Source organism: Platichthys flesus, chromosome 6 (genome assembly GCF_949316205.1).
Source record: "Platichthys flesus chromosome 6, fPlaFle2.1, whole genome shotgun sequence".
NCBI classification, from domain to species: Eukaryota; Metazoa; Chordata; class Actinopteri; order Pleuronectiformes; family Pleuronectidae; genus Platichthys; species Platichthys flesus.
The window spans coordinates 2,282,052-2,299,999 of NC_084950.1; the positions used below are offsets into that span (position 1 = coordinate 2,282,052).

At 41.3% G+C, this 17,948-nt stretch overlaps 2 protein-coding genes across 4 annotated transcripts in view; one reads left to right on the forward strand and one right to left on the reverse strand.

Moving 5' to 3' along the window:
* Positions 1-9: 9 nt before the first annotated feature.
* On the reverse strand, positions 10-4,527 carry dkk3b (dickkopf WNT signaling pathway inhibitor 3b). Its single transcript, XM_062389225.1, has 7 exons — positions 4,097-4,527; positions 3,240-3,302; positions 3,066-3,146; positions 1,060-1,152; positions 771-915; positions 339-489; positions 10-248 (listed from the first exon to the last, which is right to left on the reverse strand). Exons 1-7 carry the CDS (start codon positions 4,292-4,294, stop codon positions 224-226), a joined length of 756 nt encoding a protein of 251 aa, XP_062245209.1. The 5' UTR covers positions 4,295-4,527; the 3' UTR covers positions 10-223.
* A 2,450-nt stretch (positions 4,528-6,977) lies between these two features.
* Positions 6,978-17,948, forward strand: part of mical2b (microtubule associated monooxygenase, calponin and LIM domain containing 2b) — a 40,455-nt gene continuing 29,484 nt past the window's right edge. Inside the window, exon 1 of one of the 3 annotated variants that reach the window (XM_062390057.1) lies at positions 6,978-7,171. The gene's annotated coding sequence lies outside the window, so the exon portion shown is untranslated. The remainder of the gene's footprint in view (positions 7,172-17,948) is intronic. The other 2 variants (XM_062390055.1, XM_062390056.1) reach the window with 2 other exon arrangements.

Consider the following 17,948-nt stretch of genomic DNA (forward strand, 5'->3'; position numbering starts at 1 on the left):
TTTATTCAATTAAAACCAAAAAACAGTCTTTTATTTTCTTCATAATAAAAAGAACAGATTGTAAAGTAAGGTATAAATAAAACAGTGCAATTCTGCCCTGAAGCTACATCCTGTACTCTGGTAGAGTATCGATCAGCTGGAAAGTCCTCAGGTGAGGAGGAGTAACATCAGGAAAGGGTTTTGTAATTTGATATAAGTCCCTCGTGTGTTTCATCCTCCAGTTCTACTCCTTGCAAACAGATCCACGTCTATGAGAGACAAAAAGGGGAATTTAAGAAAAGAAGGTTAACATAAACACATTTTTAACTGCAGGTGTATTCCTCTTTGTCTGCTCTCACCCGTGAGGTCTGCACTGGAGCTGGTCGGCACAGGGGCAGTGGTCGCGGGGCACCTCCTCGTCCCAGGCCAGCATATCCATCAGCAGGTTGGGGTTGTTCAGGCAGGACTCCCCCTTCCCTGGGTGGGGGTTACACACTGGAAACAGCAGCTCTGGTGGAAGCAGACAAAAATAAGAATGGAAAATAGCTGTTTTTAATGTTGCATCTATTGTTTATCGCTCAGTGCTGTCGATGTCTCCAGGCTTTCAGTTTGAGGTTTGGGTTTTGTTTAATCCCTGGATTCTGATCTTTCATTCCTCCTGCAGAAGAGACATTACATTCTCTTCTGCATATTCAGTATATTTGGTAGAATATTCTACCGACACACAGTTTGACATTAACTGAGACGAGTCTGTCCCCCGTCTCTCGCTCTCTGGGGACGTCCGAGCTCACCTCGTTGGAAGGCACAGCACAGATCCGTCCTGCAGTCGCTCTGACCCTGACAGATGGTTCCCTCTGTTCCTCGGGTGGCGTTGACCGTGCACTGGCCCCACACACACATCTGGTCCGAGCAGCACTCCTCATCCTTAAGGCACGGCTGAGCGGAGACACACACACACACACACATAGACACACACACACACACACACACACATTTAATTTCTCTGTGTGTACATTGTTTAATCGTGTAAAAATGACTGAACCTGTAACAACAACAAAAAGCCCCTGAGTGAATCCGCACCATATCAGTTGGAATGCAGGGGAGGCACCTGGAGTTCTGGATCTCATACATACAGTATCTCAGGTCGCCACAGTCCTCATCCACCATGCATTCCTGTGTGGAGACATAACCACAGATGATAACAGAGCCAGGAGCTCAAATAAAAAACAGCACCAGCCCTTTTAAATTTCATGTGTAGGACTGAAAGTGTTTTGTTTTTGTGTTTGCTGGATCTGGGAAATCAACACTGAAACAAAACAGCAGCTCACAAACCAATGGGTGAACTCCTTCACTCTGTGAACGCTCTCTTTCCTGCCTGAGACATTTCATCTGATTACATGGAAACTATGTGAAAGAAGAACTTCCCTCCTCTGTGGCATTGACATGAATGAAGCTGTTATTAACAGAGGTTTCTTCCAGTTTCACTCCACAGTCGCCAAAGTGCTGCTCATTGTTGGAGCCGCCGTGTTTCTATATCATTTTAATATATATAATTAATATAATTTAATATTTAGGGAAGTACCTTGAGATAATGTATATTACAATATGGCACAAGTAACATTAAATTGTTGAGGTGACAGAGACACTGGAAACTACAAAGAGACGCCACATGACTTACAACCCTGCTATTATCTTAATAAAGGCCAGATGACTACACCTATTATTACTCTCATTGGCCCACGAGTAAATTATACCTCTCTATAAAAATACTTTTCCACAATTTACTCTGCAGCAAAAGGAGAAAGAAAGTAAAATAGGTGACTCACCGAGCAAGAGACCCCATGTGAGGGTTTAAATACGTGTGATCTAAACTCTAAACAAGCTGTTAAACTAACTTAACCTGCATTTTTATACATTATATGAAACACAGATGCAGCTGTTTTGCACAAACGATAAATAAAGAAGCTGAACACTAGTGTTTGGATGACGAAGTCTATAAAAGACATTTGTCTCACTACCCTAAGTCCACGTTCAGCAGAAAAAGGTATTTATCAGTGAAGTGATCGGTCAATCAACTTTCCTGTGACTTCCTCAAGTGTGATTTAAGTGTGTCTCCACATAGAGGCTGACATTTCTTTACACTTAGTCATTTAAGAGGAGCAGACCTTCTCCTGTCTATGACTCACAGCCTTTTTTCTTTCCAAGCAGGAAGCTGCATTAACCACTTTCTGTACGGCTGCCAGGAAACAGAAAGATCACAGCCACCGTTATAAAACTAAACGCCTCAAACAGGCAGCAGGCGGCTTTAATGACCTCAATCCAAACTGAGGCTGAAGCCATGAGAAGTACACGCTGGGTTTCTGTTTCCATGATGATCCCGTTCTTTATGGAGCGAGTGGAGACGCTAGAGTTTCACTCAGTTCTTCATGTGGAGAAAACGTTCAATGTGCTCTGAATGAGCTGATTTCTGTTTTAATTAGAGGACAGATCATGACTGATGCTGAGTGGAATGTCATAAAGCTCACGAGGAGTCGAGGTCTTTGTTTGTTTTTCCAAAAGGCCGCCTTCACCGTTTACATCACGACCGCGAAAAGACAAACATACGCTCGGAAACTGGGACAGTTGGATTTCTTGTTCCTGCATGAAAACCAAACACAGGCAGAGGCATGCACATAGAGACTAGGGCACTTCACAGACTACATATATAATAATATATATATTTAGACTCGAAGGTGAAGCTAATGTGGAAGTGCATTAAACTTTTATGCTGTCAACTCCAGGGGTTTGAAAAGAAGTCAGTGTCTATAGAGGGTTTTCTCCCCTGGTTTTTAATCTCAATACAACAATTTCATCACTCTCTAGTTCCAAGTCTTCTTCAATACAGCTGATGAAGATGCCCTAACCATAACCCAGGATGATGAACAGATACTTTCCCATCCCTTCACTTTTAATGACCTAAAACTCTCTGTGTGGACGAGAAGCTGCTTTAGTGCTGAAAGGGTCTGAGGGAAAAGTAAAATATCTTCCAATCCAGAATGAATTTCTCTCATTATTCACTGTTTGTGTGGATCCATTGAAAGACTCACGTGATCCACACTATTCCATGGACCGGACACCTCCTCATCGACGTGTGAGAAACGAGTGTCTCCGGTTTCATTGTTAGTTTCCTGTAAACAGTAAGAAACAAGTGATTACATATTTGCTGATTTCCTCAAAATCACTTAAAAACGTAGTTTGTATTTGTAATATTAAAACCCTACCTGGTCCGTCCTGAGATGCAGGTCTGGTGACGTTAGAGACGATTTGGAACTCTCAGTAGTTATCTGTAAGATCGATGTGAGCACAAATCCATAAATCTGTAATAAACTACCCACCAGGACATTGGTACAGCTGTGAGTGTTGACACACAGCAGCAGCTCTGACTAACTGTTATGGTTCATCTCAGTTTCTTGGACGAGAACGTCCCAGTAGTTCATGGATGATTAAAACCAGACACAGGCTGAGACATGATGATGATGAGATCGGGTGAGTTACACGGTAAAATAACAGTAGACTCAACAATTATTATAATAATAACATTTTAACTTATAGAACACTTTTCAACGCAAAGTACACAACAGAAAAAAAAATGGATAAAACACAATATACTAATAGTAATGACAGAAATAGAGATAAAAGACCAAAACAGTCTGAAACAATTCAGGAACTTCTCTAAGACTTGTTTGATGATCTTCTTTGTTTCTTCCTAATCAGCCTCTAAACAGTGAAGTTCATTCAGCAGTATTAGAATAACTTTTTCTTTGATTTAACTTAACTAAAACTAAACTAAATATAAGTTCTAGAGTCTATATTATCCATGAGGAGGTCTATTAATAGCATCCAGACCTGATGTGGCTCAGACATGAAGCAGACATGGAAAGTTTGTGTAATGTTGTAACTTAACCTGGTGGTCCATATTAAAGTGAACACAAAAACAATTAAACTCACCTTGATTCTGGTGCATTTGTGTTTATCATATAAAATACTTTGATAAATTACATTATAGCAGCTTTGAGTCATAACTCCAAAAACGACACAACGCTGCCTTTGTGTAACTGGAATAAAACGTGACGCAGACCTGGTCCACTGCCTCCTCCAGTATGTGCTGGGTGTCCTCCATCAGCTCCTCCACCTCTCGGAACATGTCGTTCAGACTGGCCGGGCCTCGCTCCAGCGCGTCCCGCAGGATCACCGCCTCGCTCCGGGCTGAGCCGCCGGTTCCCCGCAGCAAACACAGACTCACCGACACCGACAGCAGCAGCATGATACCGGACATCTTTCCTTCTCCTTCCTCCTCTTCTTCCTCCTCCTGCCTCCTCCTCCTCCTCCTCCAGGTCGCTGCAGCCTGTGGAGCAGCGTGACGCACTGAGGGCGCACAGCCGCGCACAGCTGGACTTTATTTGGAAAGTCTGAGCTTGGATCGAGGAGCTGGTGGTTATGAAGTGAGACGAATCACGTTTAATGGCGTGGAAAGAGTTCAAACTGCCCGGCGAGGGGTGCACGTCGGAATCAAATGGGTTTTATGTGCTGGTTATTAAAAAGAAACTTCGCAGAGACCAGGAGCTGCAGCTGCTGCCAGATGTGGTCTGAGAGAGGAAGTTCAGCAGGAATGCAAATTATAGTTCATCAGCCTTATTACGGAAACGAACTGAAGCAAAGCAGACTGCGAGTTCAACAGGAACTTTATTCCTAACTTGTACTCATGAGGTAAAGGAGCCTTTAACCATGTTGATCATTTCATGAAACCCAAACTGTCAGAGAAAAGTTTTAAATCTTGATTGTAATGATTCAAATCCTGCACAAGACTTTAAAAGATTAAGTCCTGGGACTTTTTAAAATTTTGGATGAATTTTCCACGTAAAGTATGAAGAACTTTTGAAATACAAAAGCTAATGATGAATGCCATTCATCTACTTCAGCTTTCTGGTCCTGTGCATGCGATGAAAAATCTAAAGGTTTGATTGAGGAATAAAACAGCAGGGCCCACTATTCACAAACAAAAATACACTTCTGGTAAGAACCTCAACCAAATTTCAATACAATAAATGTGACGCTGTTTTAACTTCCAGAGAAAAACATAATTAACTTTATCACAATTCATGTTAAATCATCTCAGTGTTTGGATGGAAGGGACATTGAACTCCTGCAGCATGTCATATCAGTTATCCACCACATGGGGTCAGTGCAAGAAAAAACATGTTGTAAGAGGTTTTTATTTGTGCATAAATACATCTACGTGTGTGTCTGGGTGTGTATGGCTGTGTGTGTGTTTGTGTGCTTTGCTGCTCATTTATGAATGACCCATTCAAATGTATAAAAAGTACTTTTTTGAAGTATATACAGACCTTGTCGTGTATAGTTATCACGAATGATGCAGCACAATGCATCATTCGTTCTTTGTTAATGGGCTGAATAGAAATAATGGAACCCTGATGCGATGCTCACACAGTGTACACACACTGTCAGGCATGCTGTGGATTCTGTTGAGTCTTTCTATCTTCGTGTCTCTTTGTATTAGTGAGACAGTCAAAGTTTGACATGAGGACTCTTTGACCCTCACAGGACAGTAAAAGGCTCCACCACCAACTTGCTCAGAGATGATGATCCTGAGGTGTGACCTCGAGGCCGAGAGGTCACTAACAAGCTCTCATCTAAGGAGAGACTCAGGTTAATACACTCTGCATCCCTTAGTTTAATTTAGTTAATTTCACACAACATAAACACATGAATTAAAAGAGGGGAGATTATGTGCCATGAATACAGAATAACTGTAACTAAATAACTGCATCTTCGCTACTGCATTTTTTTAAAGTAAATTTCCCCCCAAAGAGAATCAATACAAAGTTCTGCACCACCTGTAGATCCAGAGCAAAGTTAACCAAGCAAAAGTAAAGAAGTTAACAATGTTGATATGTTTGATTAAACTTGACTAAAACAGTAAAGTAAAGAAAAGTTTATTTCCCCACGTCCCTGAAGCTCTGGCTCCTATTGGTCCTTTTCAGCGTCTGAGGGAAACTCGCAGCTTTTTCAAATTCAGTCTCATCAGCTGATTGAGAGAAGCGGCACAACCGGATGTAGAGAACTTTTATTTTCAGAATAAAAGCAAGTCTAAAATATGCAGACCCTAGCAGGACTCAGTGTCAGGTGAGTTGTTTATTTACAGAAAGAATAACAGAAGATTAAGATCAACTTTATTCATGTCAACACACGATACATTGGAAAAGTAAATTGTAAAATAAGTAAATTTTAGAAGGTTTATTAAAACTTGTATAACCACATAAAATACAGTTTTATATTATCTTATGCCTGATTGAAGCATTGAAATTATACCACAAAGCACTGTTCTCTACAACAACAATAAGAACAACAACAACAACAACATCTATAAAAGTGACAAAAAACAGCAGTTACCTCAATTAAAAATAAATATGTAACATTCAATGTTTGAATTCTTGACAAAATTTGGAGGAGATAAAGATAATAAGGTTATTGGCCAATAAGCTAGGTTAGCTAAACTTGCATTATAAATTAGTAAATTAGTTGATTAAAAAGTTAGCTAAGTACATTTCCTTGTATGTTAGCTTATTAGGTGATTAGCCAGTTAGCTAGGTTAGCTTAGATTCACTTGTACTTTAGCCAATTAGTTGATTAAACAGTAAGCTTAGTTAGCTTACATGTCCTTGTAGGTTAGCTAATCAGTTGATAAGCCAGTTTTACGTTAACTAAAGGTCTTTTATTAATATTATTATTATTATTATTAATTGCATAGCATCTTTCTTAAAGTCAACGTATTAACAAACAAGTCAGTAAAATATATATTTGTAGTTTTTAGTGAGTGTGAGTAGAATTAAAGATAGAGTCTCAGTATTACTTCAGTAACCAGTGGTTTTATTTCAGGAAACCAGTAAACGGAAGTGGAGCCCCGGCTCTGTGACGGGACTTGACTCCGGTCTACAAGCCGGGCTCCTCTCACTCTCCGCGGGTACAATGTGCGGGTCAGGTCGCTGGAAGCAGAGAAGCGCAGCGCGGACATTAACCTGAGAACCGGCCGCGGGACGACAGAGAGCGACGTCCCCTGCCCGCAGAGAGGGGACTGAACCCGGGGAAGGACTCTGGAGGACCGCGGGCCTCTCACCTTTATGGACCCGGCGCTGTAAGTAGCTGACAGACGCACTTTGCGGCGGGACTCGACCTGGAGCGTTGTGGTCTAATGGTTCCTCTGTGACAGGAGCGCGACTCACTGGGAATCTTCTCTACTGGTTGGTTTGTAGTGGGAGGTCGAGGGGAACTGGTTGGGCAGTTTGCTGGTGTTGTTGTTGTTGTTGTTGAATTTATTCCTGGATGTAATTTATTAATAGCAAGAGGTGCAACCTGGGTGCAGCAGGTGATGAGGGCAGGCCCCACAAAGGAACAGGTTCCTCAGTTTACAAAAACACTTTGAATTTGGATAATTATTCATATTTGTATTTGTATTGACAGTCATTCAACCAGTCAGACTTCATTTGTTTTCTTTCTTTTCAACAAAATAACACAAACAATATTTCCCACCCACCCACAAAGCAAGACATATTTATAAGACAATATATATACAAAATAGTAATGCTATATACAAGGCTGCTCTTTTAATGTGCAATATATAAAGATAAGATTTGCTTTGTCCTCCTCTTGCAATATACATTATACAACATGTTAATGAGTAGTTGTTTGATTGTGGACTTTGGTCTTAGGAGGCTTTAAAGACGAGTGCAACAATAACAAGTAGGGATTTATGGTGAAAAGAAATAGAATTAAAGGGTTTATCTGTAAAACAGTCAACAATATAAAGTTGAATGTAGATAAATATATCAGATTCAGAGTAAAGCGTGGCGACCATTATCCTGCTGTCATTTGTTAAATTAATAGTAGTTGTTAAATAAGACAATATAGACCTCTGCCAGGGTTTAAATGATACTGGTTGCTAATGATTTTATCCTATCATCCTATATCCCCTGGAAAATTGCAGGAAGGCCTCTTACTCTACAGAGTAGAATCAAATCCGCCCTTAACTTCAAACTAAACCAATTTCCCTGCGTCATTTTGCGTGGTGATATAAGTGCGTGCCTCCTCCTCCTCTTCTCATCTTCCTCCTCCTTTGAGTAGCAGGTGGTGTCACGTCCACTGAGACCTGAAATCCAGTCATGCGGGTGAAGGTTCGTCCCCACTTGACGTGGACTCTAAGGTTTCAGCTGTAGAATAAACTTTCTCTTACTCTGAGCTTAAGTAATGTCGTGGATTCCTTACAGTTGGTTTCCATTAGAACCGAATGGACACGGGTCTTCAATTGAACTTTTGTTAAGCCTCTTGTTCAAAATGCAAAAGTGCAGAGACCAAGTATCAGGCTGTTGTGAAATGTGTTGTGATGGATTGTGGACTTTGAGGTAAATAAGCATTACGAGCTGCAATTGTTGCAAGAAGCTTACAGCTGCTGGATGTGAGTGTTGGTCAGAAGCAGCTTGGTCAGCATGAAGGGCTAACGGGTCAGAGGTCAAGGGTCTAATCCTTCTTAAATTATGGTTTCAAACTGTCGTAACTGCAGAGGAAGGCTTGTGTTAACTGGTTGCTGCTGGTTCCACAACATACCTAATACATTTGAAATATAAATTTCCTTCCAATGCAGTTTAAGTGAGTTTATCTCTTTGGTCTGAATCTTTCTTTGTGGTTTTTGTTGCGTGTTTTCAAACCATCACAAAAGCAAAACACAATAGATACTGACAATGCAACAAACAGAATTTCTAGTGGCCTTATCGTCAGATCAGTGTGGTCAATAGGGACGACCCTCGCCCCCTTTTTAAACCTCAGACCTCACCAGTTACCAAACGTCCTCCGGTCTGCAGCCGACGCTCGAGACGATAATCTCAGAGCACTTCATGTTGGCCTCTGCTGCTCATCTGCACCATCATGGCCAAGCTGTCACTTCCTGGAATGAGGGGTTGACTTATAAGGGGGTGTCGCTGCATGAATCAGTGCTGAGGGAGAGGCAGCGAGACAGAAATACACCAGGGGGCTGAGTCGATGCTTCGCTGTCAGATGAGAAAGGCCAAGTCCCGCTCGAGTATGTCAAGAGGATTTTCCAAAGGCCGAGTTTGATAAACTAAATTTGCATCGTACGGTTATTTGAGGTTGAGATGTACAGTTCTCACACTGTATAATGACATGTATTATGATATTTTATTAATACTATAGATAATATAGATGTAAAAGAAACTGCAGAAATCTCGACATCAGAAAAAGTATTTTTTCTTGATGTGTACTCTAACTGTTTGGTTCGGACCATGTCCCATTCACTAACATGGAGGTGCCAGGGTTTAGCTCCTTTTCTGAATCAAGCCACCAGGTTGCAATCAAGAAGCTTTGGACCTGGACCGGTCACGTTGTCCATTGTTTTGATGGTCCCCCCCCCCCCCCCCCCCCCCCCCTCGAGTGGCCAAACATTTTTTAGTTCAGCTTTAAAGACATAGAGTAAGAACACAAACACTGTTGATGTAAACCGTTGTGAGATTCAGAACATGACCGGTAAATCCTGATTGTGTATATCAGGTTTTACAATTATGGCCCTGGAATTTAATGAGTGTGTAATTTCTAGTACTTTTAAATGATCAGCACTTAAAAACAAGCAGCCTATTGCTCTATATCTTTTCAGCTGGATATCCAGACACTTAAAAAGCAATTAAAGTTCTTAGGTTTTGACTCTTCATGTTTCTGTAGCAGTGTCTAACAGCCTCTACACTGGAACTCCGAGGATCTACTGCTTATTAACCTGCAAAACCCTAAACTTCTCAAGTATTAGGGGATACATGGGTTCAAATCCCACCGCATGAGTTGGGGTCTTTAATTTAATCCAACCCAACATCCAGTCTTTCCAGTCTATTGCATCCCAAGGCTAAAGCACAATCCTGTGAGGGTTGCGTTAGTAAGTCTGCACTATCAACCAAATAATAATATGTGATGGTTGCAGAGATGTTGTATCTGCAGATGAAAATAGTGGCCTGATGAATTCACAATTGCCTTTGTGTTGTCCAGTGGCTGTTAAATACAGACGCACCGTGTGGGATATACTGACACAACTGTTTGTCGGCTTAATCCAGCCCCAGAACATCTACCGTGCGTTGTGTCAGCACTGGGAGGATTAAGGGTTTGATTTCAGGACTCGCATGCACCAATTAAAGCCTTTCCCAGTACAACTTAACATATGGTGTTGAAGCCAGACGTCTCCAGTCTGTGTGCCAAGAGGGGCTGGGTGAGGCCCGACTCTTAATCTCATATTTAGACCTGGAAATCCAAATAAAGCAGTGGGGTCATTTACTAAGTAGAATCGTGCTGTGGTGATAATATGTCATTTTACAAAATCCTGCTTCTATGATTCACAGTTAATTCTTATAGGAGAAATAACACAAATTATTAAAGGTTTTGTGTTACATATATCAATAAATAAATATTACCTATTATAAAAAAGACCGCCACTATGAAAGAACAAACAAATGATCAGAAATTATCGAATTACACAGCAAAACAAGTCCAATGGAAAATAATTGGTTTAATTCGTCTGCAAGATTTCATGCTGAGGAATAACTCCTGTAGAAATAAGCTGCTTACAGACATGGACTGAACTTCAGATAATCTTGAAGTTGTCTGGAGGGGCTGTGGGTGAGAACACAGATGTCTGAGTCAGCTGCTACCGACGCTCTCCAGAGTTTCTCCTGCCAGCTCCACTCAGAGAAAACAGATACTGTCCAATGTGAGAATACAGCAGGAGACAGTGGCAGAACTGAAACCACCAGAAAATACTAATATATCAGGATGAAGAAGAGGAGCTCGTAGAAGACGAAGATGTCAACATAGAGAGCCAATGAAATTTGAAAGCTTTGGATGATAATGGTTGAAATTACAGAGATGATTGCGTTTTTGTGAATTAGTCCGACTGGAGAATCTCCTGCCTAGTTATGTTTTGGAGGCTCAGAGAATAAAGGTCCCTGTTAACCTGTTGCTGTGGTCCTGGTTGACCCCTCTGTCTGTAGAGGTCAGTACTGGGCTCACAGACTGACCTGTGATGTCACGGTGAAATGGAAGTTTCCTGGAAGCTGGTGAAAGGAGAACTCTGATGTCTCATGCAGAAGGTTCTGAGCAACATGAGCAGTGGTCACCCCCCCCCCCCCCAGTTTGAAGATGTCTCCCACAGCCTCCCAGTATATCTCCTTCACCCTGCGTCACCCATTATAACAGCAGATCAATGAATGGCAAAAATTGCTGTCCATGTCCACTCTCCATGTTACATATAGGTGTTGGCATCCTATTGGATATTTAAGTCTAAATATGAATTCATAAATCACATTGTGTCCCGACGTCTTGCCACTGGTAAAATGCATAAAAGAGTTGCAGTTGGTGTCTCTCTCTCTGGGGCATCTGAGTTAGATATGAAAGTTTCTAAACTGAGACACCACAATGTCCTGTTGGTCGGGCCTTTAGAACCTGACCTTGGGTCCTGCTAAGAGAGAGAAGGGAGGATCTGTGGAATTTAGACAGGCGCTACTCTCCTGTACAGATATAATATACAGTAAAGTGTGAGGATGTTCCAAAGTTCCTCCACTCATATGACCACGGGTCCTTTTCACATGTTATCAAGACGATGACACAGTTTAGGCTTCAAACCTTTTCCTTTTACAGTCATATTGGATTTGTTGGTGTTTATCGGATGTTTGGACTCTCTCCTGTGGTTTGACACAACCTTTGTACCGAAGGTGAGAATCAAGACCACATCCTTATTAGGAAAACAGTCGACTAGAAACTGACCGAGTGCGATGGAGGGTGAAGCCTTAAAAGAAACCCTGTGTGTCGTGAGAATTGTCATTTCGTGCTTTGTGTAGCGGTAACACAACAAGGTGTGTTCTTGGATAAAGTATCGCTCTTCACTTAATGGTACGTTCAAAGTCTCTTTACAGTCTTTGTGTTGTTTCCCATGTTTAATTTTGTCATTTGGAAAACCACAGGAGAGAGGGAAAGTGATTTTTAGGGAGCGACAACATTTCAGGGGGACAAACGATTATAATTAATAATTAAATGCTGCTGTTTTATATCTGCCAGCCCGTGTTTTGTTTTCGTAATCTTAAGATAAAAAAGTTATGGCACATCGGCAGATGTTATCAGGTTCAGCGTCCGATCTTTAACTGTTTGAGGTCGGTGATTTTATTGTTGAACTCCTGACAGACAAAGTTGTTTCCAAAAAGTCAACACTTTTAAAGAGCTGTGTGTTACTCCCCTGGTTTCTAGTGTGACAGTGGCCGCCATGGGATCTTGTGTATTTGTATTTCTTGTTCACACAGGAACAGGTTTGTCTTTGTCTTTTTTCTTCTGCCTCTGGCCATTGTAGTTGATGTTCACATTTCCCAGATATCATATGTGTTTCCTGTAAAGACCGGCCTGTAAAAGTCAAGACTCGTTTCTGTGCTTTAAAGTAATAGTCGTACATTTTAGGAAATCTTCTCAGTGTTTTTCCATTAGTCAACATTTACTTTTTTCTGTGTGTTTGTGTGTGAGAGAGAAACAAAGTTATTTCCATGGATTTGAATTCTTCCCGTCAGGTGGGCTCAGCTTATTTCTGAAAATTTACATCGGATGAAGTAGAGATGCAAATCTCATTTCCCTTTCCCCCCTCCCTTCTTCTAATCATCTGTCCCCTTTTCCAGCTTCTTTCTTTGACTCTGTTTCTTTCTTGTTTAATTCCTAACTCTATTGTTTTTCCTCTTGATTGCTGTAAAACATGAATCCTCACTAAACGTCTGCTGAGCTAAGTTTTCACAACAGAATTCAGAAATATCGAGCAAATCAACAAAGTGATATTGAAAGTGACCAAAGTATTGATGCAGTTATAAATATAGTAAGTGGAAACCTCTAACTTAACTCTAATAAAAGCTTGTGTGAAAGATTTGACTTTTGTGCTTATCCAATCTAACAAACTCCATCAGCAGAAGAAATCGATTCTGTCTCAAGTTATTGTCTTCTGAGCTTTGACAGACCTCAGATCAGCGAGTTAAGTTGCGGGCCTCAGTCTTAAAGTTGCGACAGCTTGTTCAATCATTAACTTGTGAAGTGGCTCCGCTAGGTGAGGTCAGACTTGAAGAACAGAAGTACGAGCTCACTGATGACGGAGGAGACCAACATCATGTTCAGCTCCCATCTGACCTCCTTCTGTTCTTCACGGTGCTTCGTCTCTGAGACAAGATGAGAACATGTCTTAACCCTGAAGTCTTTACTGGAGTTCAGGTACAGACTCTGTTAAACTGTAAATAGGACTTGAATGTACTTCAACCCCAGGAAGGCTTTGTCATAAAACTCAGCTGTTCCCTGATTTAATGTTGCCTTCGTGCTCAGTGTTGTTTTTTGTCTCATTGTGGAGATCTGAGCTTTAATCCTTCAGCTGTGCAGCAGGTTTAATGTTGTCTACTTAATTCAATTAATCTTTTGAAGACAAAAGACAAGAAGGTTTTGAATTCTACTTCCACCACGGAGGTGGATGTTCTCGCCTGTTTCCTTTTGTTTGTTAGTTAGCAGGATTACACACAAACAGCTGCACGGATTTCTACACAACTGACGGGATGAGAGGATGGGATCCAGCCAAAAGGGACAGATATCAGTTCCTCTAGCATTGCTCTGGCACATCACGATGCCACCGGGGTCTCACCACAACAGCCAGAGACAAACCGTTCACCATTAAAGTCACCAGCACGTTGTACTGGTGTGTCCCCCCCCCCCCCCCCCCCCCCCCCCCTCCGGCAGCTCCTCTGCTGCCTTCTGAATCCAGGGAGATTTGATTCTCTTCTTCTTCTTGATACTAGTCAGCCAGTCTCAGCTGGTCCAATCCACTATCCCCTCCAGTAATTTATGAATATTGATGGTTACCATGATTGAAGGTGTCTTTACCATGTTTTCAAGTATCCATACCATGGTTACTGGTATCTGTTACTTGTTAACTTGTGTCTCTCATGAGTTGTCTGTGTCTCTGCTCTGCAGTATTACACACTGACTCACCTCAGTGAATCCATTTAGCATTTCTCTCTCTAATCTAATCCCACACAGTTGTTCCTGCAGCCACCTGAGCTGCTGGCTGTAGTGACTCACTCTGCAGCTGGATCCACTCACTTGTTCCCTCATATTCATTTTCACTGGGTTTCGCTTGAGAGGAGACGGTTCATCATCATCATCTTCAGATAACAGCACATCACTGCTGTGATCTTTCTTTACTCAACATCTGGAGCAGGATTCAAATGGATGAGGGACATCCCCCCTTGAACTCACTCCTCTGATATCGAAGCCATTTAACCCCGAGTGATTCCTGACAGACTCATAACTTCACCAGTTGTGTCTTGTTAATGAGCAGCGCAACAGGTCCAGTGACTCAGTCATTTCCTGGAGGGAGATTTGCGTGGAGGAGGAATCTGTTTCACTGATCATTAGTGGATCTTCACTGTGTGATTCTGCAGCTACAGGATGTTGAATGAGACTCATCCATTCATTTAGTTTGTATTTGTTGACAGAAGAATGTTTCAGGAGGTCATGATGACATTATAAGATATTATATATCGTATTAGAGCACATCAGCTATCGTCTGTGGGCAATAGCCAGTGTGTTTGGGCCTCCGGTGTAGAAAGCAGATTTTGTTCTCCACATGGACTGTTTACCTGCGTGCAGCCAAATCCCTCTCAAACCTGATTGGTCAAACTCGAAACAGAAAACCGAAGGATTCCGACCCCAAAACCTTGTCCCTCGCCTTCAGATTCTGCATATTCAAATGAGGAGTCTGTTTATAGAGATTATAAATTATATTTATATTATAAAACCAATATTTAAAAAAGGAGATTATTGCTCATATTTATACTTTAAAACAATATGAGAACCCTTTCTTGTTACATTAGATAGATAGATTACTTTATTCATCCCCGAAGGGAAATGAAGTCGTCATAGCAGCCGGTATATTTGAATACAATAAAATAAAATACAATAGAATAAAATAAAATATCGAGGTAGGTAGAAAGAATAAAAACAGAAACACAAGATAAATAGGCAGATAAGGTGCAGTGGCAACATGATGGTAATAATAGTACTGATGATATTACATTACACATTACATTTCATTTAGCTGACGCTTTTATCCAAAGATAAAATGATGGTAATGTTATTATTAGACAGTATATAAAATAGTACAGTATATATAATATTTATTTATATATGATAGTAATTATACCGATATAATAGCAGTACATAGTAGTAATGGCAGCAACAGTATATATAATAATAATAGTAAATATAATAATAATAATGACATGTACACATGTATAAATATGTGTATATAGACTTATATATACAAAGAATATACAAAGAGTATGATATGATATATAGTAGAGGTATAAATATAAGTATTTGACTATACAATAGATAATATAATATACTATGAGTGTAAGAATATATAGACAGAGTGTGCAAAGGACAATATTATTGTATAAAATTATATAGTATCAATATGGTTTATATTAACACTGAAGTAAGTGTTCCAGTATATGGAGCGGAGTGTTGCACAGGGTACACAGTGCAAGGAGACAGGTTCAATCCGCCCATATTAGTTTCAAACTTCGTTAGCCCCAATCTCACGATCTGTATGAGGTGTGATGACTTTACTTCTGTTATCAAAATGTTATTTGAAAATGTATTCAAAACAAAATATAAACATGGTTGTAATATTAACTTCAGTAAACTTATTCAACTCAGGCCAAACTGTAAAACAGTGTCCCCTCTTGTGTTCGTGTTTGAGTCTGTGTCCAGAGTCATAAAATGCAGCTGCCCTCCTCGGGCCTGATGAGACGTTTCCATGTTTAGTCCAGAGAGAAGTCCACTCAGACTCAGTTGTGTCCCTGACAGGTTACATACCGTTCACTGTGGACGTCAGTGTAACCTGAGAGCTACTGACGTGCAACAGCCTCGTATGTAGTTTCACATTAACTGACCTCCCTGTGGTCTCTACTGGACAGACATCAGAGGAGTGAAAGAAGGTTTTTAAATTCTATATCACAAACGTACTACGAGTGTCCCACTGTCTCCCACCGAGGGAACAACACTGTGTGTCTGATGAGCAGTTGGTTCCATCTCAGACCCTCTTATCTGGAGGTTAAGTGTGGGTGTGGTGGTTTGTGCCGTGGAGCGGTCTGATGTGGCTCAGAGATACTCAGACTCAAGCTTCTCCTCTGAAATGGCTGATGGCAGAATGAGCAAGTGTTTCAGTTTGAGGACAAGAAGCTGAGTCTTGTAAAATGGTTCCATTGTGGCAGAAGGAGCCGTTTCAGCAACAAAGGTGTAAAGAATACACAGAAGCAAGTGGAACTCTTTCACGTTAACCTTAGGAATGGTTGAAAATAGTGAATACTGTAGGAAATGGACACATTCATGACCAGTGTATGTGGTGATGCACTTGCAGTTGTGTCGGTATGTTTCCGAGACTTTTTCTGATATGGAGCTCAAACGCTTGTCTGGAGGAATAGGATTTTTTCTTTTAGATGTTTTTAAATGAAAAGTGTGAGCGTAGCCTGAGAAGAAGGCCGCGGGATGACACATCTGACAGTCCAGCTGTTCATATTTCATATTTCCGGCAGAAACCATTGCAGATGGAGCTGATCAGCAGTAAGAGGTCGTCTCCTGGCAAGCCTCGATTTGTGGCCACATCAAATTCCAGAAGTTTCATAACAAAAGAATCTGCAGCAGTGCTTTCCTCATGGATCACTTCCTGCCCGTCTGTCTGTGTCTGTCTGTACTGATTGCATCTGTCTGCCTGTACTGATTGCATCTGTCTGTCTGTACTGTTTGCATCTGTCTGTCTGTGCTGTTTGCATCTGTCTGTGCTGTTTGCATCTGTCTGCCTGTATTGTTTGCATCTGTCTGTACTGTTTGCATCTGTCTGTACTGTTTGCATCTGTCTGTGCTGTTTGCATCTGTCTGTACTGTTTGCAGACTAGATTTTTCTCTGGTCACTCTGGTGTTTTTCCTTTCTCTCTTGGCATCTCATCCGTCTGGGCAGGAACATGTTTACTCAGCTTAGGCCCTACTCTCAGGATTCATTCTCACACACACACACACATACATACACACACAACCAAACGCACACACACAAATGCAAACACACATATTCATCCACAGGCTTTTGCTTTTGCACAACTTAACTTCTGTTTTGTTGTATCTTATCAAACTAAATCTTGTGACCTGACAGAAAGCTTTAATAATCGTTCTGTTCTTAAACTGGGCTTTATACACGTTGTATTATTAAAATCAATTTAATAAAGCTTGAACACCTCATCTGTCACTGGTGATAGAAGTCCAGAGGAGCTCAGTGGAGAATTCAACAGATAAGTGTCACTGATCTCTGTTTATTATTGTAGAGCTCATCCAGGTTCATATTACTAATCCGTCACGGCTCTTCTGTTCTGTCTTTTATTCTGATGTCAGTTTAGAAAAATGCTATTGAGGCAAAAAAAGGTTCAGGTTCTCTTTGTGTCCTGCTCCAGAAAAACAGTTCAATACCACCTATATATTACTGAAACACTTAGGACTCCTGTACTGACACAGGAAGAGGGATGTGATGATCCAGAGAGGTCAGAGGTCAGTGAGGGGAAAGGGGGCAGAAGAAGAATATAGCCTCCTATACCCTGAATACCCCCCCAAGTTTAAATATGGACAAGCAGCTGGGGAGAGCGTGGCCTAGGGGATAGAGCGTGGCCTAGGGGTTAGAGCGTGGCCTAGGGGTTAGAGCGTGGCCTAGGGGTTAGAGCGTGGCCTAGGGGATAGAGCGTGGCCTAGGGGTTAGAGCGTGGCCTAGGGGTTAGAGCGTGGCCTAGGGGATAGAGCGTGGCCTAGGG